General features: G+C 38.1%; 2 protein-coding genes and 1 long non-coding RNA gene across 3 annotated transcripts in view; 1 reads left to right on the top strand and 2 right to left on the bottom strand.

Annotated features, from left to right (window-relative positions):
• Positions 1-24,744, bottom strand: part of LOC146485164 (uncharacterized) — a 428,948-nt gene that overhangs the window by 46,709 nt on the left and 357,495 nt on the right. Inside the window, exon 12 of the mRNA XM_085103552.1 lies at positions 15,314-15,427. Within this exon, the coding sequence (XP_084959678.1) occupies positions 15,314-15,427 (114 nt within the window). The remainder of the gene's footprint in view (positions 1-15,313; positions 15,428-24,744) is intronic.
• Positions 103-5,859, top strand: LOC146485182 (uncharacterized). Its single transcript, XR_014863437.1, has 3 exons — positions 103-235; positions 1,645-1,696; positions 4,936-5,859. It is a non-coding gene; the product is annotated as an uncharacterized LOC146485182 (long non-coding RNA).
• LOC146485181 (uncharacterized) lies at positions 18,332-22,503 on the bottom strand. Its single transcript, XM_085103545.1, has 3 exons — positions 22,419-22,503; positions 21,943-22,241; positions 18,332-18,460 (listed from the first exon to the last, which is right to left on the bottom strand). Exons 1-3 carry the CDS (start codon positions 22,501-22,503, stop codon positions 18,332-18,334), a joined length of 513 nt encoding a protein of 170 aa, XP_084959671.1.

Genomic DNA, 24,744 nt, shown 5'->3' with positions numbered 1-24,744 from the left:
TGAAGCAACAGGCGGTCATTTTGAAGAAAGAGGTACCAGTTACTGGTTTGTAACCGTTTTCTCGGCAAACGAACTCGCTCTGATCGTGTGCAAAAATAGCCTATATGGTAACGGATGAAAATATAGACTATTTTTGCTAACGATAACAAAGGTCAAGGCTTTATCGTGCTCGAAGATGACTGTGAGACGATCATTTGTGGTAAGCGGAGCGATCACAGGACGTGGTGATTTCAAGGTCAGTAACATATCGATATGCTTCTTCCCTTCTAGGCTGGTTAATTCATGACGTTTCCATTTATTACAGAGTATTATCACCTTCTTAACATATGTTACATACATCTTATTTCGTGAAATCTCGAAGTGAATTAGGAACAGAAGCCATTTCATTTGTTTAACTTCAGTCGATTGCGGCATGTCTTGTATCGATCGGTTAAAAATTAATGGGCTTGGAAGGCCCGAACGAAACCACATCAGCCAACTTTTCGACAAAATGTACTTTTTTGTCTGTAGTACGTTAAGTTCACTTTAGAGGAGGCTCGATTGCAACTCAATCGAGCCCTTTTCCGGCGCATGTTTCTCATTTTGAGCTCAAAAGTAATTTCTGTGCGAAAATGCCGTAGTGCTCATAACACAGAAGTGACCCTTAATAAAACAGGGCTCTATTTCAAACAAGATACTGCTATGCACAATGTAATCTGGTCACAGAAGACTGAAACCAAAGGTGGCAAACATGAGGCTTAGTTTGCATGTACTGTAGTTTTTAAGTCGAACCTGTATTACACTGCACTGCACTGTCACCCTCTGGCGGTCTGTTGTCAAAATCCAAAATTTCTTTCCTTTATAACTGTAACATTTTGACCTTTTTTAAATGGTCACCTCTTTTAAGCGGTAGTGGTCATCCTTTACTAAATCCCAACAAGATGTTTTTATACTGTGTTGACCTTTTTTAAACGGTCACTTAATAAAAGGAATCCACTCCAATATTGCAACAAATGGCATTCCAGGCAATTGAATTTGTTGCAACCTACCTGAATGCTGGCTATAGGATCTTGGCATTAATGTTTTATTAAACCATTTCTATACCATGTTTTTATTTGTCAGCATTTTATTGCTGCAGTTTTTTTCTGAGCAAGCAAGCGATTTGTACATGGGTGGGGGTGATGTGGGATGGTATAAGACAGCAAGAGATGGCTGTACAGTGTAAAGTTTGTGAGGGGATTCGGGTGGCCTGATTTTTACTGGGTGTTTTTGGACTCATACAATATGATTCTTAGAAGTAATAATTATTGTTTATGTTTCATGTTCAGTCTAAAGCAGTTGGTTGAGATTTAGGTGACTTATGCCTATTGCTCTAGGTTGCACTGACTGTAATGCTGGCAAAATTAAGTGTCTGTGCTTGACACTGATTTGCAGGTGATTTCGTGCAATCAACAGTGTTATAATATGAACATTTCACGTACAGTCTGTAAAGTCTGGTAAACTGCTAAACCCACTACTTGTAGATGCAAAATGCAACCTGATAAAACTCAGCCTCACAGATTGTGTATTGCTTTGTATATTATTTTTTGTACATGGAAATTTGCCGTCACATGTACATGTACTTAATTTGACTAAGAATAAAATTGTTTGTAATTATTTTTACAGATTACCATCTTCATGTATAATTTCCCATGTTGGGAACACCATTCTTGATCAGGTACAATACATGCGAGCTATATTTCAGTGTAAATGAAATCATGTTGTGGTTTTTGTTTGAAATACATGTACACTGTAGTTTAACCCTCTCACTCCCAAGAGTGCCATATGGCACAAAAAGTCATTACGTGCCCAATATTGGGTCAATTTGTATCAAATTTGGACACCAAACAGATCTTGGAGAGATCTGCACAATGGAAGCATAAAATCTTACCCCCCTCCTAAACAAGACATGATTAACCACCCCTCCATTTTTTGTAACTTTTTCCCCTTACACTTTTAAGAGCAAGTCACCATTTGACAAGAAACTATGTGCTGAGATCTGCAAATTAAGCTATAGTTTAGGGGTATACCCAGTGTATACGAGAAGTGAGATGTATTTTAAGGTTTATATTTTCTCGTTTTAAACACTTTTCATTCTCTTCTGTTACTTCCTTTGTCTTAGCTGGAATGATTTCTACAATGCCCCACATAAAACCTTTTAATTGGTGTATTACAGTTGGTGTAGGGGTTTACAGCTGCCGTTTTACAAAAATACGACATTTCCCATGGGAGTGAAAGGTAATAGTTTAATTGTTCCAGCTCAGTCAACATTAGGTTTTTGTTTAATTTCCTGCCCATTTGAGTTTCCTGGACTCGCGGGCCAGTTTTTCAAATTAAGTAATGTTCAAGGTCCATCGCTGAACTGCAGAAATTTTTGAAAGTATGAATACACTGTAGTGTATTTTGTTTTTCCTGACGCAGTCATTTACATACATTTATCCCAATTGCCATAGAGAATACAGCCAATCAGAAAGTTAGAAACCTATTGCATATTTTGTGGTACGCAACCAAAAAAATCCTGGTGTTCCTCGCAGCCTAAATTTTTTTCCCGCCAAAAGATTGATTGAAGAGCCTATGACAACTCAAAATTTTCATTCAGAAAAAAATAATGCCAACACTGACTAAAACATGGAAGAAGAATACCCCAGTTTTGACCTTAATTTTGAATTCCTGGAACCAGACGTGAAACAGGAAAGTTACAGTGCAGATCAGAAATAAGCGAACCAAAATATGCGCCTAAAATGCATGTAATGCCCGTATGCATATATATGCATACGCGTATTGAAATGTCGTTAAATGAGTGGCATGGGATAAATTACTGTAGTTATGCAGTGCTTTCTGGTGGTACATGTAAATCAAGTCGCTCATAGGATAGTTCACGGTATACCACTCGAAAGTATTGCATAACCAGCATGTAATAATGGGAACTGACTTACAGTACATGTACAGTGTTACATGTACATATTAATCACTAAAATGATATACATGTAGCAGTTCTTGAACTGACTGCAGTGTGCACTGTACATGTACTGTAGGTGTGAATGCTCTATTACAGTATGCCAATCTTCATCAATTCATCAAAAAATAATTTCTATTTGGTTAGCCTGAGTGAACGGGTATTGTTGCCCGCTTCTGTTCATTAACCCGGTCTCCCCATGAAAGCTGCATCTGAGTAATAACCACAGAAATTCTGTAATGTCATGATGTAATTTCTACATATACCAGGATCTGGGTGGTTAATCTGATTGGTTGAAGAAAATTTCCCAAAGGAACTTGTCCATGGCTTTTTGTTGTGGTGTGTCAAACTGCTAGAAAAATATAATTTGAAGATGAGAATATTATTTTGAATTGTCCTCCAATCTACAGTGTACTGAGTGAAAGGTTTTTTACCATTTTAAGGTGTGTCAATGTTTGAGTTTGAAAAAAAGGCTGCAGGGAACTTGCCAGCAATATTTCTTATAGTTCTTCTAGTTTGTCAACCAAATTGCTATTTTTCAACAATGCAGTGTACAAATAAAAAAAATTAAGATTCTGTTTCTTCCTGTTTTCTTGTTTGTGGAGATGATACTAATTGTCTTGTTGGTGTTGAACTATGCCGTAAACACCATGCCAAGAGCAAATTATCTTTATTCAAAAATAAAGACTGACTCATTGGACTGACAAAAAGCTTTAATTCAGTAAACAAGAGGGTATTTTACTGATTCCAATCTTTGGAGTTTAATTGTTTTAGCAGCCATTTAGTGGCAAGGCTCAACATACATTTGTAAAGATGTGGCCGATTTTCTTTCGGTGATCTTGAAAACTGACATGATGGTTATAATTATTGATTCTGTGGTGCCTGATCTGCCATACTGGCCTTTTCTGCTCTTGTGGAGCAACCGCTGCAACGTCTGTTATTGATCTTTCCTTGAGACACACGACATGTATAAATCATTTTCTTGAAACTATAAAAAACATAGCCTGTGAACAGGCTGCCAAGTGGGGTATAGGGCGAAGACAAAAATGGTGCTTGGAGAGGGAGTAATAAAGAAGGGGAGTGAGCTTCTGGACATTCTTGTCATGCCATGGAAACAAAGCAGCTGAATTCTACTGGAAGTTGATGGTCAAAGGCTGTCAAATCATACTTTCTGTAAACTTGGAGCTTTACAAGGTTAATGGTTTTGAAACCTCTCTTTAGCCATTGGCAGTCAGTAGTTTTACTTTATGTCTCATTTCTTTGCCAATTACAACAAAATTCCACAGCTTTGAACTGTTTTGATACCATTCAAAAGAATGGGAGCTATTCTCTGCTAAACTGTAAGCATGTGATACTGAAGAAGGGCTATAACGTTTTGACTGCTTGCATGTCGAAAAAAAGGTACACATGTAGCTTTTCTCTGCTAGGCATGTAATATTGATAAAGGGCTTTAAGGTTTTGACTGCTTGTATGTCAAAAAATGGTGCACCTGTAGCTACATGTACATGTTTTCTCTGCTAGGCATGTAATATTAATAAGGACTTTAGTGGTTTGTCTGCTTGCTAGTTTTGCTTTGAATAGTGTCCTTTAATGGTTTTCAATTTAGTGCTGGAAACCTGAGAGTGTATTATTACTCTGACCATTCACAACAGACATAGACAGCATTTGGTTTGGCTTCCCATTGTTGAAGAACAATAATAATTGCCAGTGATGTGAACTTTGCCACCAAATCATAGAGCACAGCTGGTGTAAAGCAAAACCAAGGCAAACATGAAATTGCTTTGGACACTCAATTGAAAACTGCTGAAAAAATATTACCTGTATTCATATGTCACTTGTCACTAGGACCAAAGAGCACAACCTGTGGGGGCATCAAGACAAAAACAAACTCTGAACCCTCCACAATCCATACATGTATATGGTAATCCCAGAAGTTAAACTCTCTTGTTTATTATTACTAGATTCACCATGGTACATGTACATGAACAAGGCAAATGGGAGTTGAAGTGAAAAGGCAGGTGAAAAAGAGCACCACAAGCAGATAAGTCAATGCTGTATAATGTAATGTTAAAGGGACACAGTCACCTTTGTGACCACGCTGACCTGGACACTAGTTTTGTCAGTTTGAAAAGCGTCTATCTCAACCGCCTGCGTCGACTAAAATAACAAGAGCAAATCACCATGATATACATGTATATTTGGAAAATTGCATTTTCTCAACCTGACGATAGGTTCGTGCGGAGAGAATCTTCGTAAATGATTCAAACTTTGCGTCATGACTGCATGGTTTGGAGCTCTGACGAAGACAAGCTTCAGTACACAGTCGATTATCTCCTCGACAAGGACAATCTGTAGTAGAGCCTTGTTTTCTACGGGTCAAGCAAGCATTCTTGCAATGACATGGGTTTGGTTCCTAAATTTAGATAATGGAGAAGCTGTCGAAACGAAATTATGAAAGCAAAATATATGATTGAAAGCAGAAATAAAGCTTACCGGTTGTTTCGCTACAAAGTAGTTTTGTTACACTGCAGTTCAGTTGATGCGCTACATTTTAAAATTGACATATTCTGTAATGTTTGAACTCAACTTGCTTCTCATGCAAAAACGTAGAAACAGCTAAGATAATTTTTCACACGACTGGATACCGAAATAACAATTAAATGATTCTTTGACTTTAGAGGTAAAGTGTGTATTCGTTGACTATTTACTTTCCCTGGACAAGTCCATCAGTAAATTATTCCATGGTATCAAAGAAATGAGTGTTCTAATAATTATGACATTAGGTCTATAATCACTATAATAATTTTGACTGGCAAATACTTCGACTCGACAAGATTTGACTGTTTAAATTTTTCAAAGGATGCGTTTCTCAGCGCGAGGGCGTGCGATGAAGTGACTGATCATGAAGTGATTCTAATTTATTGGTCACGACCAGCACAAGTTGAACAGTTTAATGAACTAATTTGTGCTGGACAAATTCCATGCTTTTGATAAAATTATATTATTTTAGAATCTACAGCTGCTGAAAGAAAATTCAAATTCAAATTTGCCATCAAACCAAATGTAGAATTGTTTATCTTTGTTACCCATATACCAGAGTTTTCCAGGCTTTCTCAACATTGCATTAAAGCCTGGAAATCCTGGTTCTTGCAGGGTCAGGTCTGGTTAAACTCTGGTAACCCTGGTTATTTCTAAAACCTGGGTTAACCAGGTTTTTGCAGGACCAGGGTTACCAGTCTTACCTAGAAAACCAGGGTTAACCAGGCTTTTTTCACATAGGGTTCAACCCTGGTAAGACTGGTTCTTGAAAACTCTAGAGCCTGGTTAAACCCTGGTAACCCTGGTTATTTACGGAACCCGGGTTGCCTGACTTACCAGGGTTACCAGGGTTAGCCCGGTTGACCAAGACGTCTGGGAGCCTGGTTATACCCTGGTAACCCTGGTTATTTGCAAGACCAGGGTTACCAGACTTACCTGGAATACCAGGGTTAACCAGACTTTTTGCACATAGGGTTCAAGCCTGGTAAGTCTGGTTCACGAACCAGGATACCCCGGTTTTTTTTACCAGGCTTGAACCAGGGTATAACCCTGGTTTTACCAGGCTTTCGTCGCCAGGGTAGCACCCGAAACCTGTTCGACCAACCGATTCCAACGTCTCAAAGAAATCTCAACAGCATCATATCAGTTGTGCAGCTTCTCCGATAGTGAGGCTCCTTGTGAGAAGAGCCATGATACAAACCATAAGTGTTGAGAAGATCCAGGATCCTGTGCATTTTCGGCGATGAGAGCAATAGTTAGCTCAGCAATATTTTCAATGAAAAGGGTTATTTAAAGACCAACAGTCTGATTTAGTCAGGGTTATATTGAGATTATTCCCACAAATATCGACCGAAATCAACTCTTGGTGGCACAAGTCAAAAAATCGATTTCGCTCATATTTTGCTCATAGGTAGGCCCTAGTAAGAAACAAAACGGGCTGTAGTTAGTTTTTCCAAATACGGCTTCCTTACGCGTAAACATGCGAAAAACGATTTTCAGTTCAGTTGAGCCAAAATCCGCTTCCCGCCGGACGCAATTTTCCTTACCTTTGGCCGGCCGCGTATCAATCCACAGTATGTCGCGGATCTTGAAATAACATCTATTGTTTTTCTAGGTCTTCTTCTTCTGTTCCACAGAAAAACATTCAAAACTTAGGTTACTTTAATGCCGAAATTCTCGGAATTTTCCGGAATCTTTTGGTAAATGGAAAACGCCTGCTGTGTTTACCTTCTCTCCTATTTATCAAGGAATACCGTAAACTGCCTCTTATAAGCCCTGGGGCCCGTTTCTTGAAAGTCCCAGTAACTTACCGGCCCGATTAGTGTCTTTTGTGATAAATGTTTCTCAACAGATAAGCCCAAATAGTCGTCGTCTTGATGTTTCCTGGCGTTGAAAACGTGGCCGAATGGGCAAGCGTAAGCTGAACCTCGTTCCCTACATCTTGAAAACCATAACAGGACTTGTGCTGGTCAATATTCTTTGTACAGGACAGCAGACGTACTATCTCTCTGGACCTTGTTCTGTCTGCGATCCGAAACGAACATGGCCCACCAACTATCGACGTAAACGAACAGCAAACTTTCATGCTCGCCGTTTTGTTTACTGTTCCTTACTGTTTCTCTGGTGTAATAATAATTCAATTTATTCATAGGTCCAAAAATGCAATTAGGACGTTCAAAAATCTAATTAGTTAATTACGTTCATCTTCACATAAAGAAAATTTTAGGATCAAAAAGCGCAGCAAAATAACATTATTAATAACACGATTATTGACTACTATCTTGGTTTCATTAAATTTGTAACGGCCTTTATTGTTATTACGTTTTCCGTTAGAAACGTTCAGAATTCTGTCTTGTTTTTTTGGTTGTTGTTGTTATCGTTGAGTGTGCGTGTGCTTACTTTTGCAAATTGTTAACATTAATAAACTTAATCACGCAGTTTTTGCATAATCACGAGCTCTCATTTTTAGATGTTCGAAGATTGGAAAACTCTATAGACGATGTTTTTAAAAACGGAGATGGACCCTTTATGCTATTTCTCTTCCCTTTCTTTATTTACAGAGATCTAAAAAACTCGCTCATGATCAACGGACGAGTAAAACAAACAGTACTTCGAACGTATATTTCACGCAAACGATGCAGTTTAACATAACAGTCGAAACTTTTAATCAGGTTAATGTAGTTCAAATCTGCTGCGTTTTACCTATTTCTAGTTTAAATTTATTCATGGTAGTGATAAAGAAAGATGAAAATAAATTTTCCAATTATTTGTTTTAACACAATAATATTACACAATAACGAACTGGACTCCGCATCAGAGCGAACGGATACTCTGAAATACATGCATCAGGAGTTCTGGACTTCCTGTTGGTTCGCACGGTATATCCATATGAAACGCAGCCGAAATATATATTTGTCCGTAACCCCTGCCGAACTTTCGATCCAAAGATTTTTCTACTGCGAATGAAAAATGCTTCCTTTTTAAAAAATGTCGCTTCATTTTTTTTCTAAAAGGAAAAAATATTTGTACCCGTGACAGTGTGTCACGCCATCTTTTTTACGCTTCGATCGCCAAATCTCGAGAAAATGCTGATAAATCTGAAGCCTAGCGGGTCATTTATTTTCATTTACCCAGAGTTTTCTTTTTATATTATGATCAATAGGTATACAGTGAAGCCATAGAAAGTCCTTATAGGGAAATCTAAGTTATCGCCCATGGGTAAAATTGGCAATGTTTTAGTGCTAAAATGTGGTTGCTGAAAATTTGCATTTATAGCATGCTTTTCTATACCTATTTCGGACGTAAAAGTAACTTAGGTTTTAAATGTTTTTCCGTGAAACAGAAGAAGAAGACCTAATAGAGCAATAAATGCCATTTGAAGGTTAGTAACAGTCTGTTGATTGATACGCGAGCCATCGAAAGTTAAGGAAAATTCCATCCCACCGAAAGCGGACTTTGAGCTCAACTGAGACAAAATCGTTTTTCGCATAATTACGCGAAAGGAAGCGGTATTTGGAAAAACTAACTACAGCTCAGTTTGTTTCTCACTAGGGAATACCTATGAGCAAAATATGAACGAAATCGTTTTTTTGACTTGTGCCACCACTTGGTCGATATTTGTGGAAAGTCGCTCTTAAGTAGTGTGATTTATAGTCTAAAGACTGGTTTACACTAGTGACACAAATACAAGCACATGACCCAAAAACAAGATCTAGACGCTTTCTAGTTCTGGTTCTTAATGATGCAGCTAATATGGCAGCCAGCACGCTGAAATGTCGGGTTGTTATAGCTACTTCTGCTGTTAGGACGCAGAAGGCGCCGCATTCAATAAAAAAAAAAAACAGCAACAAGAAAGAGACTTTTCTTGACAAGAGACTTTTTCAAGGAAAGGAAAGTGAAGGGGACTCGAACAACCCCGTTAACGATCTATGGCTTTCGGATCGTGTGTTGGAATCCAACCATTAATCTACATTAATACAGACAAATAACCTTTTTTATCCTTTAACTCCTAGCATTCTTTGTCACTCGGTAGTTGCGTTCTACCTCAAAAAACGTTTCGTCAAAAGTTGTTCGGTCTTTCGCGTCTTTGTTTCCGGCCAAAGAGATGCCCTTGCACGAGTAAAGCTGGAATGAGAGCTTTGATTGGCCAGGCACTGGCCAGAAAAGTTAGATTTCCTTGTGCTTATGCTGCGCTCCGTTTTCACTCGGCACAACAAAAACTAAACTATAGGATAGGGAAAGGAAAAAAGTTTGATCCTTGTGCTTGCGCCGGCGCCTGTGCTTATGCTTGCGGTTAGGTCGTTGCACTCTTATGCTTTTGGCTCTTGTGCTCGCATCGCTAATGCAAACTTATGTTTAGGAAAGGGTCATGATGCTTTAGAATCATTCTGTTGAGAGTACCCATTCCAATACTTAGTAATAAAAAAGATAAGAAGTGAAAGATAAGTTTTCTTTTGATAGAAATGTTTCAGTATAAGAAGTCGAACTGAACAATAAACAAGCAATTTTTAGAATCGCAATAAGAAGATTACTTTAATACGGTCATCCTTTTCAAGTTATTAAAACATCAGCCTCGTTTCCGAGCTAAATACACACGTGACCAGTCCTTCCCTAAGAAGGCATCAAAATGACCAAAGCAGTGAGCTAGTAAACTGATAAGGTCATGTTAGTAATATTATAGCGGAGTTTAGTCGCGTAAAAAAAGAAAATTGGTTACATCTGAGTCTCGTTTCCATGGCAACCTAGTCACGTGACCCACACCCTTGCCATGTGAGAAGTCCAAGAAGTGTCTTAACATCAAAAACATTACTTTGGAGATTTTGGTGTTGATTCATTCACATGGTTAAAAGACAATCAATTAACTGCCGTAGCCTTGTTTCTAGCTGGGAAATATAGGCCATTTTTAAAAGTCCCTATAAAAGCTCTAGGCTAGGTGCAAGTCGCAAAAGTGCGGTCAATTTTTTTTTTGGATTACTTAGGGTCCCATTAAGACATCTACAGTAGACTAGTGGCTTGCTGTCTCCCCAAAAAAATTCTCACGGGACTTAAAATCGTGACATTGGCTCTCTGACTACGTGTGCTATCATTGCAATTGTTGACCCTTCAAGCCCCAGTATCACGCTATACATTCTCCAAACTTTACTCCTTACATTCTTGTGGTACTAGTTGGATGAAATTGTGTAAATATCAAAACATTTTAATCTTCAGTGATCATTTTCTTTATTCTTATAACCTGTATGTTTGATTGACAGTGATATTGTGAGGAGAAACTAGATGCTGGTCACTACTGGGGCTTAAAGGATTAATGCCGAGAAAATGGCGATTGGGTTCTTGTCTGAACAACTTTGTGATAATGCCGTAAAACGTTTAAAGGATTAATGCCGAGAAAATGGCGACTTTTCTTGTCTGAACAACTTTGTGATAATGCCGTAAAACGTTTAAAGGACTAATGCCGAGAAAATGGCGACTTTTCTTGTCTGAAATAGTTTGTGTCAGAAGTCGTAAAACGTTTGTGAGGTCAGTGATTCTTTTGAAAGGGGTTTAGGCAAGGTAGAATACCTCCCAGTCATCAGGTGTGAAGTTGTAACTCCCAGCCAGGATTGTTTGCGGGTCTCTTACTCCACTTGGTGCAGGGTAGGCCAAGTAAAGTTTTGCACGTGAAAATTTGTTTGTGTTCGCCTGATCAGCAATGGCGATCATGGCTACACCAAATCTTGGACCATAATCTGACATTTTGTTAATTGCGTATTCTGGCCTTCTCACGTTGATTTTAAATGGCTTGAGGCCTTCTTTGTTGCTCAAGGAAAAAATAAATGCTTTAGAACTGTAACTGCGGCCACCACTGGACTCTGAAGAACATAAAAATAGAAACAAAGTAACAAATAATAACATTAACATTGCTTTTATCATACTTTTGAGCGACATCAATTTTTTTCAAACTGCATAAAATTTTCATCCTCAAACTGTTTCATCTTTTGATTAAACCTCTTCCTAAAGTGCTTATATTATTAGTCAAATGAATGGACTGCTAAATAAAGCTATGTGTGCTACATCTCGAGGAAGTCGATTGGTTTTGGTTACTCAGCTAGTTAAGAAAAATCGAAAACTCAGCTTAGCAAGTTATTCGTGTTTTTATGACGTAAAGATGCCAAGTTATCGTTTACAAATTGTTGCCAAAATTGATATGGAAAAAAAAGGAGTAGAATCAAAAGCCTTTTCATTTAAATTTCTTAAAATGGCAACTCCGGTCAAAAAAGAAAAGTAGAAGAGAAGGAGGAGGAGGAGGAGGAGGAGGAGGAGGAGGAGGAGGAGGAGGAGGAGAAATTGGAAGATAACTGTAAAATTTGCCCAATCAGTGCGATCACAAGATTCCTCTTGAACGAAAGCACGCGAAAGACTCTGCGTTGATGTAACGATTGTGAAGCAATCACACACAAGGATTAGAGGACATCAAAAATGGCATTCTATCTCCCTGTCGACGAAAAGGATAAAGGCGATTAACGCTATTGTAATAAGAAATTTGTTTCGTGCATGAATTGTTAAACGATTTAAATAAAGAATTTTCACTAAAATCTGTGTGCATGTTTAGTTTGTGCGCGCTATTATTAACATCCACAACTTATCAGTAAGGAATCAATGAACCGGAATATTCTTATTCGAAGGACTGTAATGAAAAAGAAAAAAAAATGCCCCTTTGTTTTTTCTACAGAACTGTTTAATTGCCAGCAAAGCCGCTCATCTGACTTAACATAATAGCCTGAGTAGCGGTGTGTGAAAAGAAACACGCGACTCGTTTTACAATTCGACTTCAATGTTTGAACAATCTTGTAACAAAAAAAAGTAGAGGTCATGACGTAAACGTTTTCGAGCAAAAGACGTCTTTGTACTTGTTTGTAACGGCAAGGAATGGCTAGGCTTGAGCGTTGGCGCTTTCATTTTGAAAACATAATAGATGTTTAAAACTACCAGTCAGCGGATAGGGATTAATATGAACAACAGCGGGCGAGCTTGCGCAAGACTTTTGTTCCTCCCTCTATTGTATAGGAGTGACGCTTATTAGTAAACCTATCCACCCTATCAGTATGCAGGAAGGCATCTTACCCAGTCCACTTAACCCATTGCTGGTGCTTACCTAGTCCATAACGGGGCTTAAATCGGTCCCTCTATTACTACTTTGATTACTGCCTGAAGTGATTTAAGGACGGTGCCTACTTTTGTTACTGGGTATACGTTCTGTGCATTACAAGATACTCGGATTTCCTATGGGTGGTGCCTTCTAATACAGGGATGTTTTTTCGAGAAAGCAGAACTCAGAAAGTGTTCTTGGTAGCCAAAAAGAAAAGTGGGAGTAGCCATGCATTTTGCCGAGTTAACGAAGCTTCGATTTGGAAAAAAAACGCCATACATTGCTTTGTATTTTACTGCTTTTTAGAATAATTGTTTCTGAAAATGCGTGGTTACCCCCAATGTACTTTTTGGACTTGAACAGACCTTGCCAAGATCTATTTTCCTTGTATAGACGTCATAGGCTGCGCAAAAATACTTCTTCATTAGGAGGTACCGTCCTTAACTTTTCTTTTTTCCCGCTTTCTTTATTAAGATTCCGTAAATTTTATGCCCAAAGTTTTGACGTTTAATCTCAATTTGTGATCGATAATTATTGTCATCTTTTATATTGAAATTCGTTTCCCAGTTTACCGACAAACAAAACTTAAGAAGATTTAAGAAAAATTTTCCCGCGCGTAAGTAAAAAGAACATGGAAAATGCTTCCTTGCCAAATTACAAAAACAGGAAGAAATGAAAATGTTATTTATCGCACTTGGCAGGTAAGTATAGCAAGGTTCTGTGCCACTAGCTGTGAGAACGACCCTCGGATAAACTTAAGATCTAGGACACATTTTTCATATACGGACCTTCTGACCCGTAAATAAGAGATATTTACCCCAAGGAATGTCCGTGTATCCTCCGAATATGTATTGCTTTACTTTAATGATGGTGACGGTGTGATTTATTCCGTCACACCTGCTGTGGAATTCACGGACGTTCCATCCATGAGTGGAGGCGCGGTAGCACAGCAGCCACTTAGAATCCTTTCCAACAGAAGGCGCAAGGAACATAGCGAGATTGCTGAGGTAAAACTCGTTGTTGGAAATTATTTTGGAGTTGAGGGAAAATCCTGGAAACAAAAATATATTAAGAAGGGTTTAATTACACTGCACTTTAGACAATACCGGGTACAAGAAATTTATGAACTTAAATAAACAGTATTGCTTGAATTACGATTCTAAAACTGCCCATCGGCAAAACTCTGATATACAATATTTCCATCACGATAATCACGATAACTCAATCTAAAAAATTAACTCACGATAACTCTAAAAAATTAAAATATTCAGAGGCGTTAGTTGTGTTTTGACCGCCGCGAAGTAACTAACATTCTTAAGACCGAAAATGCTTCATAACACAAACAGTGTTTCCTCCCTATGGCATCCTGCGCCTACAGAAACATTTTCTTGTTTGTTGTCGTTTTTGCTCAGGAGTCGATAAGGTAATGTTCCGTAAATCCCGCAGAAAGAAGCGGATCTGAGAGTAGGTGAAATTTTCTGATCTTGCGCCCTACTTTCTCACGTTAGATTTTCTCTCGTCAGCAATGTGATTAAATATCGCAGAGGAAATGTGTTCTTCAACGTTTAGAAACGACCTAATTTTGTCTTGTTTAAAGGCTGTACGTGGTATCAAGACAGTTAGATTATTGTTCAGTTAAAATGATAAAATGAGGATCCTTCCTTAATAGGCCATTTTACAGTTGTGTGCTTAGTGACCTGGCCTTGGATTGGAAACGAGGCTGGGGGTGACCTTGTTTTGATATAAACCCCACTGCTTTTCATATGCAAATCCAAACTAGTTAGCATAAGAACAGCATGATCTACATATGAAAAGCAGTGAGGTTTGTATCAAAACAAGGTCACCCCCAGCCTCGCTTCCAATCCAAGGCCAGGTCACTAAGCACACAACTGTAAAATGGGCTATTATCAGTAAGTTAACATAGCGTTGACTCGTAACAGCACTTTGCCGGAGTAAATTGTCTGGGGCCAGATTAACGGAGCCCTCTTAATGTATGATATATTCTAAATATTCTTTATAACAATAATCTGTTGTTTATTCTAACATCAGCCAGTATCCTAAAAGTAAGAGCCTAATTTTGTGGCCGGTTTTTTCTTTTTTAGCGAATTTCACCCTTAAAAGGTACCTAAAGGAAACTAGCAGGATTCGTCCAATGTTTTACCTCTCTGAGATTTATAAATAAAGCAATGACATAGATCTCTTACAGTTCTTTTTCTCAACCTTCTGGGTGCAAAAATCCAAACTCAATAAGAAATAAAAGTACCCCCCAGGGGTTATTTTATTTTATGTATATATCTAGAAATTTCCAGGTTTGAAAACCCGCATCTTGCAACTCCGGCGCATCTCGCAACTAGCGACTTAAAACTCTCAACTCGCAGCTCTACAACTCGCAAATTACCCAGTCCCTTTCTGAACCTATTACATTTTTTTGTTCCTCCACCTGAACTAATGTTCGCTATTTCGTTTAATGTTGCAACCTGGTACTGGATCAAATTAAAAAAATCAAAGTCCTTTTACAAGATTTCATTGTAAATAATTCACTCTTCAGGTTTGTACGTGTAAAGTTGAAGTTAAAGCTGTTTCTTACAACCACACGAGTTCTGTTTTTCAAGGGTTTCTTTTATATTCGTTGCTGTCTGAAATTGGCTAAAAATTTGCTTTAAATTTTTTCATACCTGTCTCACATCTTTTCCCAACAAAACCAGGTGGACAGCTGCAGTTAAATCCATTTAATTTATCCTCACACGTCCCATTATTGAGACAGGGGCTGCTGTCACACTCGTTGAGTTCTGCCGAAAGAATGTCATAAATTCATTGTTTACATGTTTGCGTTTTCATAACTTAATTAGTTAGTTAGTTAGTTAGTTAGTTAGTTAGTTAGTTAGTTAGTTAAATTAGTTCGCTCGATTAACTGTGATCAGTTAGTCAAGTGGACTATAAAACCAATCTTAGTCAGTCAGTCAAAAGGTTAGTCAGTCAGCAGAGGTGATTTAGTCTGTTAAGAAATTGGTTTGTCTGTCAGATAAAGAACGTGTTGGTTCCACATATAGTCACTTAGGTGTTTAGTTAAACAGTTAAATAAGGATCTGTAATTATATATTTATAAATTACCGCAACGTTCGATCACTTCCAGCTGTTTAGTGTCATGTAACAACTATCTCCAGATTCATGGAGCACCGTAGCTCTTTTGTATGATATTTTCTACGCATTCGTTTTAACAATAATATGTTGGTTATGGCAATAGACTGTAGTAAAGATCAGCACTTGTGAATGTTAACCCGAAAGCTCACATTAGATCTATCATTCTTTCCTCCCCGATGTATCTCCTGGCGTCACGAGTGTCGTCACATGTGAGCCGTACTGGCTACCATTACTAATTAAGAATTACATCGAATTATAAAATCTTGCTCATTACGTTTAAGGCAATACATGGCATTGCACCCGACTACATGTATATGTACATGTATATGTATACTCGTGTATGTACGAGTTTGCCTGTGTCATTACTGAATAATACATCATTCTCATTTGTTCACCAGGCTTAAAATCTACATCACATTTCCTTTCATTGCGCATATGCCACTCATTGACATTCCAATCCTAGCAGTATGCAGGATGTTTGTCCCATGAACCTAGTTTAATGGCCTTAGCTCCCACGAGTCTCCTGTAGCTCAGTGGTAGAACATCCGAACTAGTAATCAAAAGGTCTTGGGTTCGACGCCTAATAGGAGCACTCGGCATTTCTTTTTGCGAGTTTGCCTGTGTCCGGCATTACCGAATAATAAATCATTCTTATGTATAAACTTATTCAACGTAAAACACCTACTTGATATGAACTCTAGTGTGATCATAGGATTAGGTTGGTAGTTCCGTCAGCATTTAAAGATTATGAAGCTTATGTCTAATGCGCTGCGAATGGCAAATGAATTAGAGAAGCCCAACACAAAATTTTCAAAACAATTCATAACTCTGTGAATATTTCTCTTACAGAAATAATCCTAGTCTCTTAGTAAACGTTAACAAAAGGAGAATACAACAAAAATAATGTTTGGTTGTGGCGCGAAATATTTCAGTGAGCGCTTTAATTCGTGTTTACAAAACTAATGCGCTGCGAATGGCAAATGAATTAGAGAAGCCCAACACAAAAATGTTCAAAACAATTTATAACCCTGTGAATATTTCTCCTACAGGAATAATTCTAGTCTCTAAGTAAACGTTTACAAACGGAAAATACAGGAAAAAATAGTGTTTGGTTGTGGTCCGAAATATATTTCAGTGAGCGCTTAAAATTAGAGCGTGTTTACAAAACTTATGCGCTGTGAATTGCGAATCTATTACACTAGCCCAGCACAAAATGTTCAAAACAATTCATAACTCTGTGAATATTTCTCTTACAGAAATAATTCTAGTCTCTAAGTAAACGTTAACAAACGGAGAATACAGGAAAAATAATGTTTGGTTGTGGCCCGAAATATTTCAGTGAGCGCTTTAATTTAAAATTAGAACGTGTTTACAAAACTTATGGGCTGCGAATTGCGAATGAATTAGAGAAGTCAAGCAAAAAATTTTCAAAACAATTCACAACTCTGTGAATATTTCTTTTACAGAAATAATTACATTCTCGAAGTAAACTTTAGCAAACGGAGGATACAGGAAAAATAATGTTTCGTTGTGGTCCAAAATATTTCAGTGAGCGCTTAAAATTAGAGCGTGTTTACAAAACTTATGCGCCAAGAATAGCGAATGAAATAGAGAAGTCCAACACAATTTGTTCAAAACAACAATTAACTCTGTGAATATTTCTCCTACAACAATAATTCAAGTCTATAAGTAAACGTTAACAACAGGAAAAAACAGGAAAAATAATGTTTGGTTGTGGTCCGAAATATTTAAACTTTTACTGCGTGTTTACAAATGTGCCCTGCGAATGAATTACACAGGTCCAACACAAAACATAACTCTGTGATCATGAATAGCTCTGTGAATGTTCAAAATTAATTTATCCACGAATATTTGTCGTATGGCAACGATTTAAGTATTTGTGTATAATTTGAAGTATGTTAAATATGGAAAATTACCGACAGTTGCCTGCAAAAATTAATTTAATTTCGATGCGACTTGAGAGTTGCTTACTCACCCAGCTCACCACATGTTTGTTTTCAACTGACATTTCGCCTGTTTGTTGGTCGCTCTCGGGGTTCAAATTTGCTTATTAGTCGCCTGCCTTCTCGACATATGTAGTTTTACAACATATTCAACGAAACAAGAAATCAGTGTTCTTCAAAATTCTCGTTTGTTTTCTAAAAGAAATAAGTCATCCCACTTCCCGCCGAAAAAACGCGGGTTGCCGCACAGGTTGAGTGTGACATTTCACAATGACTTACATAGAGGGGCGGACGGACGTACGTATGCCGGACGGACAGTGACGTCATAACCAAAATTTTTCGCATACATGGGTTTACCAAAATCTCTTATTAATGGGGCTCCGCGCGCGCGGAGCTCCGCTATTATGTGTCTGATCTTGTTTCTTTTTCACCTTTGTATTTTGTCTGTGGCGAAATAGCTAAAGTATTAAAATAAAGCTGTCTTCTAAACGGATTCTCAATTCAGATTGGAGCTCTAAAACGGCTACAAAATCGATCTGATTGGAACTACATAGGCCTTCTATTGCAGGCACCAATCTCAATACAACATCAATGGTTCTTGCCTTTTTCGCAGTTCTTTCCCGTGAATCCTTTCTTGCAATCACATACGTAGCTGTTTTCCTCGTACCGTGAAACACACTTGCCATTGTTCTTACAAGGCCAACTGCTGCAAGGTGACTGCAAATGCAATAATAATAATAATAATAATAATAATAATAATAATAATAATAATAATAATAATAATAATAATAATAATCAGTTACTTTATTGCTACCAGCTTTGAAGATAAGAAAAATAAAGTATTTAGGCTTGTAACGGGCGACTCCTTTCAACAGTTAGTAAACGATCATGACTGTGGGCCGATGTTTCATATAAATGCGAACACGTGCACGTGTTGTATGAATCGCCAGCTAATAGCGAATAGTTATGCGCGCCGTGTGCGTTAAGCCTTCGGATGTCCTTGTAAATGAGACTTCCTCTTCATATATACTTTTTGTAAATACTAGTTAGATGTTATCGTCTATCTCAGTTACTTTTTCGCCACCATCGATGTTGTAACATAGAAAAAGGAATCCTCCAAAAGTCCTATGTTCTGCAAACAGTGGTGACACGGATATCTTTTATAGTAAAACAGATCAGATACCATATTCTCCCAAGGTCCCTCGGGTATGTTGTTCAGTAGCAGCAGGCATGTCATTTTTGAGTTTGTTCCAATAAATTCGTCTGTGTTTGAAATTTCCTGTGTAACCCGCCGTTTCTCAGTTAGCACTCATAGAGTAGAAGTTTGCTTTTGGTCTGTTTGTAATATTTGGGATGGATCACGATTTCAGGGAAAGAATATTATCATTAGAGATGCCTGGCCATGTCTCAGTTCTGTTTACTAGAGACACATTATTAACATCTATGGGGTCGAGCGTGTTATCGCTTTTAGGTATGTTATTCAACTGTCTAAGACAATCAATGTTCATATTTTAAAACAAAAAGCTGTGATGGACTTGATAAGATTGAGAATGGTTAGGAATCGCTGAATATGGCTGTTGTTAGGAATCGTAGTGACCTCATCAAGCTGGTCCAGGCCTTCGGCATCAGGTGTATTAGGTCAATGACTTGTCTGCCGATCTGGCTTCAGATGCAGCTTTTGGGTCTTTCAGAGGAGCGTATGTGAGCTAGACAATTAGGACTATTTCAAAATCTGCGTCCTTGTAGATGTATATGTTCTAGAAGGAACATGAGCGAATCTTTGGGTTTACGTGCCATATACGCTCTTGGGATTGCAAGTCTTTTCCCAGACGATCAGGCAATCGACGATATGCAATTCGTTAAGAAAATTGAAGCACAGAGGTGACATTGTGCCTTCATTGCCATCGTTTAGTGCACAGAACTTGTACTAGGAAACATGTCTCCGAATTTCTTTCACCGTACGCATTGTCATGGCCTTTTTTCTCACGCGATTCTCTCAACTTGGAACCATTTTACATCGCGAGGCTTATCGCCGGCATTTTTTCAATCTTCGCTTTTCGCGTTGCTAGTACTCGTTTCAGCAAAGAATTGGCCTGCTTCTTTCGAAAGGTCATCATAATAAAGGAGTAGTTTTCAATGCCATGACCTTCTCACGTGGGCCACACTCTATGCTTATTTGTGGTGGAAAAAGAAGGAAGCGAGGACTGGAGACTTTGTCCGGCTGCTTTATTTCTTGATTTTCCGTGTCGTGAACGCTTTTCCATGACCATGATCATGGCCAGTTAAAGACCTCAAAGGTATTGGGCGTTATGGCCTTTACATACTTCATCCCAGATTTGGACGTGCAGATAGTTGTAATCAGGTCCTGATTCCCCGTTGACGCTCAACTATATATTTGGATTTATCTCCGGCTTTTCCCTGTTAGCGGACTGCAGACACTTTCTGCGGTTGTTTTCCGTTCCCGAATAGCGACTGGTCTCGTTGCTGTGCTCAGACAAGGGTACGGGAAAGTGATATATCCTTTTCAGGCTCCTTAATTCCTCCCATTCGAAGCCGATATATACTATATATATAATACTATACTCGTCGAAACTAAAAACCGTCAAACTGAAGAACGCCAACATGCTTAGCTGCATCAATCGTGTTCTTCTGTTGCACAGGCGTGACTTAATTGTGGGCTGAAAGAGAACGAATTATTGCTCGGGAAATGGTGAAGCGGCTAAGTTTCAACCCGAAGCTCGAAGACTGTTCGAATAAAATTCGCTTTTCGTGTTGTGTTCATATAGTTTGGGATCTTGGTCCGTTTACTGCTTGTCCGCTCTTCGGTTGGAATCTTCATTGTTTGCTTGTGTTGACGTAAGGCGAGGCGGTGCCATGAGTCGCTAAAATTATTTTCAGCTGCTGTAAAGTTTACATTAAAGGGGCATTGTCACGGAGATATTTCTGTATGTTGGCCAAAACAGCTCGAATATTTGACAAAGAACCCCTTCTTTAAAGTGAAATCGCTCTTAGAGCAGCGGGAGGAAAATATGAAATGGTTTCTGTGGGGAAGAACAAACTAGAATCACTTTCTGGCAATTTCTCCAAAATTCGTAGGAGGAACTTGAAAAAAACGGCCAACTTTTTTCAGTTGCAATCCGTTTCTACCTTAGTCATCCGCAGGCAAAAATGATTGATACTAGTTTCTGTGCCCTAGTAGGGCTATTTCTAACAAAATTGAACCATTGTTTTAATGTCCCCATCGAAACAAATATGTTTTTTCGCTATTCAAAGTGACAGTAAAAACAGGTGAAAGCGCCTCTTTTAAGACGCCATTCTTGCTGGTTTTCATGTTTAATTGGAGCAATTCACGACTGAAGATGTATTTCTTGGTAGGAATAAAAAAGGACGATAATTTCTGGTTGGAGAAAATAAAGGGATGAATTTCTCTTTGCTCCTGTTTGTGATAAGCAGTTTTGTCTTTTTGGTGTCCGTTTGCAATGTGATCCGCTTCCGCACGTTTCCCTCGCAAAGAGTGAAGACGCAGTAAAGGATCCCTTTGGCTTTGCTGGAAAGTTGCATTGTGCTTACAAAATGTATATATCCTCTGTAAGACTCCTAATACGAATAGCATTCATGTGCAACTTTGTAGGTTTCATCTTAGGCGACTCGTTCTTGTTTTCTCGTGTTGTATGTCAGCCATCTATTCGATTACAAAGGAGTCTTCAGATGGCCGGCTTTTTGTCCATGCAACGGACTTACGCGATAGTTCGACGTTGTCACCGAGTTCAAGAAATACCCCCATCTGATATTTGCCTTATTTCGACCAATTTTCTAACCAGAGAACTGACATTTCTGGCGCAGTCCTTTGTCTTTCGAGACCGGCAGAAGGAGACAGCTTCTATTTTACAAGGTGCAAACGTTATGTCTCCGTCAAAGAATCTCGCTCGCGAAATAAATTGTTCCCAACAATTTTTAGGATATAACGGTAACCTAACACCTTAGAGAATTTGATCACCCGCTAAAGAAATTTTACGAGGTGGTAAAAAATTAATTCGCATTACAGCTGAGGATAAAATACGTGAAAAACTTAAAAAAAAAAACGGTCGTCCGGCCTTCTTTTAGTTAAATATAAGGCACGAACAAAAATAGTTTTCTCGTTACAAAATTTACAGTTAATAAGATAACGGTTATCATACTGAATTAGAAATTTAACTTACCGCGATACTGAAATGATGAGAGTAATTACTGTGCACGAACTTATCCGAGTTGTTGTACTTGTCCGATGGCAGCAGCTCACACCAAAGTTTCCCGGTGTTGATATCAGGGAAGGCAGCCAAGTTAAAAGAGAAGCACGGTGCGGTTTCCAAACAGGCCAGCGCGCAGACAGAATCCCCCTCAACGAGACTTTCACCAAGAATTGTTATGTTCAGGCAGGAGAATTTGTGCTCCTTAAAATTGGCATAACCTATAGGACGGCTTGGGCCTCCGCGGCTGATCCCTTTGTTAGCTACAATCTCTAAAGTAAAAGAATATGAGTGTTTCAGTTTAGAAATAAAAAAAGTTGGCGAAACACTAGTACGAAAAACGAAACCATTAATAGTGCAAAAATCGTCCGTTTTATCGGGATACACAAGTTGTCAAAGGCCACAGAGAAATTAAAAAGGTAAGAATAAAAAGTAGAAAAAACCTTTACCTTTGGTAGCATGAACAACTGAATATGAGGCGACGACTGCCACTGCAAAAATCAACGTTTTCCGAAGTACTGAAATTTTCTTCATCTTTTATTTCAGTTTCCGAGCTATGGGCTGTATTTCAGTTCCTTCACAAACATCGTTTAGATGTTTGAAAGCACCTGCCAAATGTGGTAATATATAAAATGTATAGTTAGGTTCTGTTGATGTCACTACTGAATTCAATTCAATTGGTTAATTAGCTATAATTAATTTGAGGCCGGCATATGTGCGTCTGTAGACGCCCCAAATGACACGTTTTACGTATTTCTTCAGCAAACATCGAAATGGTAAAGAAAATGAATATAGTTTCAGTTTCACACAGTATCTAGAAGCTTGAGAAATGCAGTGTAGACTATCGGCCAATGTACTCCCAGTGTCACGTGTTCACATAATCAAAACAGTGCATGCAACTCCGAAACCAAACAAGGGGCTTAATTTTCGTTGATCGGCTGTTTGTAAAACACGAAATGTTAATAAATTATAAAATGACAGATAAACGCGCTGAACTTATGGGAAAACGAGACGTGTTGTATTTTTACCATTCGAAAATATTATTGAGAAATTCTTTTGTGGTAAAAAAACTTGTATTTCAAATATGTACAAAGGTTGGAGAATCGCAAAATCGCTATAAACGTTGATCAAACAAACGTTAAGTCAGTCCCAGTTCTTTTCAACCTTCCTCCGGCGTTTGACAATTTTTGGTCTTTAATTTGCTTCGATCATCACTGAAAAATGCAAATGAAACTGTGTCAGTATTTCAACTTTGCCGGAAAGTGTTTTGAGAGTGCTGAGATGCTTCTGAAAAGTCAATTTAAATTAAAAATTCGCATTAATAGCTCAAGAAAAACTGACTTTTGAAATAGACGATGCCCTCGAAACAAACAATATTGCAAGCTCGTTATTGTCTTCAAACTTTCTTAAAAGCTGTGGGACTTCTTCTGATAGACGTCGTCATGACCTATTTGAATAGGAGTAGGCGGAAGAACCGTTTTTAGAGCTGTATGAATAATTAATTACAGGTGCTATTATTAAAAATAGTAGGCGAAAGAACCGTTTTACAGCCATTCTAAGTAAAAAGGTGCAACTGGTGTAGCATCAGCAAAACATAAATTTTTGAGCTGATATGCGGAAAAACATAATTTTTGTGAAATCTTTCTTAAACTTTCATGTAATAGAAGTAATATGAAAATTCAAGATTGCCCGTGATATGTCTTATTATTTTTTTTGGCTCCCTTTATTAAAAGGAACTCTTTAAAATAAGGTGTCGCACGGCTTAGAATGGAAGTAAAACATTGAAATATTATTTTGTTTTGCCTAGTTTCTCCTTATTTTATATTTTCTCATTAAAGTTAATATTGAGACCTAACTCACTGAACCAGTAGCGAGCTTTTCGGACGAAAATTTTTTCTGAGGGGTACAAAATTACAGCTGTCGGGAAGAAAGGTCGAATTTTTTCGCAAGAAAAAAACATATTCATGTAATTGTTGAAACAAGAAAGGGATGCAGGCTTTAATGAAAACGGTAGTTCGAGCCAGTATATCAACTTTGCCGGAAAGCGTTTTGCGAGTTTTGAGATGTTTTTGACAAGGCAATTTAAATTAAAAACTCGCATTAATAGCTGAAGAAAAAATGAGTTTTGAAATAGACGGTGCCTGCGAAAGAAACAATATTGCAAGCTCGTTATTGTCTTTAAACTTTTTTAAAAGGTGTGGGACTTCTTCTGATAGACGTCGCCATATGATGTTTCAATACGGAGTAGGCGGAAGAACCGTTTTACAGCCATTCTAAGTAAACAGGTGCAGCTGGTGTAACATCAGCGAAATACATTTTTGAGCTGATATGCGGAAAAACATTTTTTATGAACTCTTTCTTAAACTTTCATGATATAGAAGTAATATGAAAACTTAAGAGCCAATGCAACAAAATATCGAGAAAGTCAAATCAGTTGCTAAAAATTAGAATTTTTGCTAATAGCACCCAAACATCCCTTTTTCAAGAAATGATATTAAGAAACCGCCAGGCGCTCTACATTTTGAGAACTTTAGAAAAGTTCGAAAGTTCGCTAAAAATACGTTTTTTATTCAGGAAATGGGTGCAAGTTTCAACAGTTTTCATCGAAACAGTACAAGCGCGCAAAAGCTCCTATTGAATTGATATTGGTCATGTATTTAGAAGACATCCAAAGCCTTAAGGTTTTGTAAAATAACTATTGTAAAATTGTTTGTGGCCTTTATTGTGTGCACCCTGATTGTGTGTGGTTTTGGCAGCCAAAATAACGCCTAACTT

Source organism: Pavona decussata, unplaced genomic scaffold (genome assembly GCF_977016875.1).
Source record: "Pavona decussata unplaced genomic scaffold, jaPavDecu1.1 SCAFFOLD_27, whole genome shotgun sequence".
Lineage (NCBI taxonomy): Eukaryota > Metazoa > Cnidaria > Anthozoa > Scleractinia > Agariciidae > Pavona > Pavona decussata.
The sequence above is the reverse complement of the archived record's forward strand: the minus strand, read 5'-3'. Positions and strand labels throughout refer to the sequence as shown.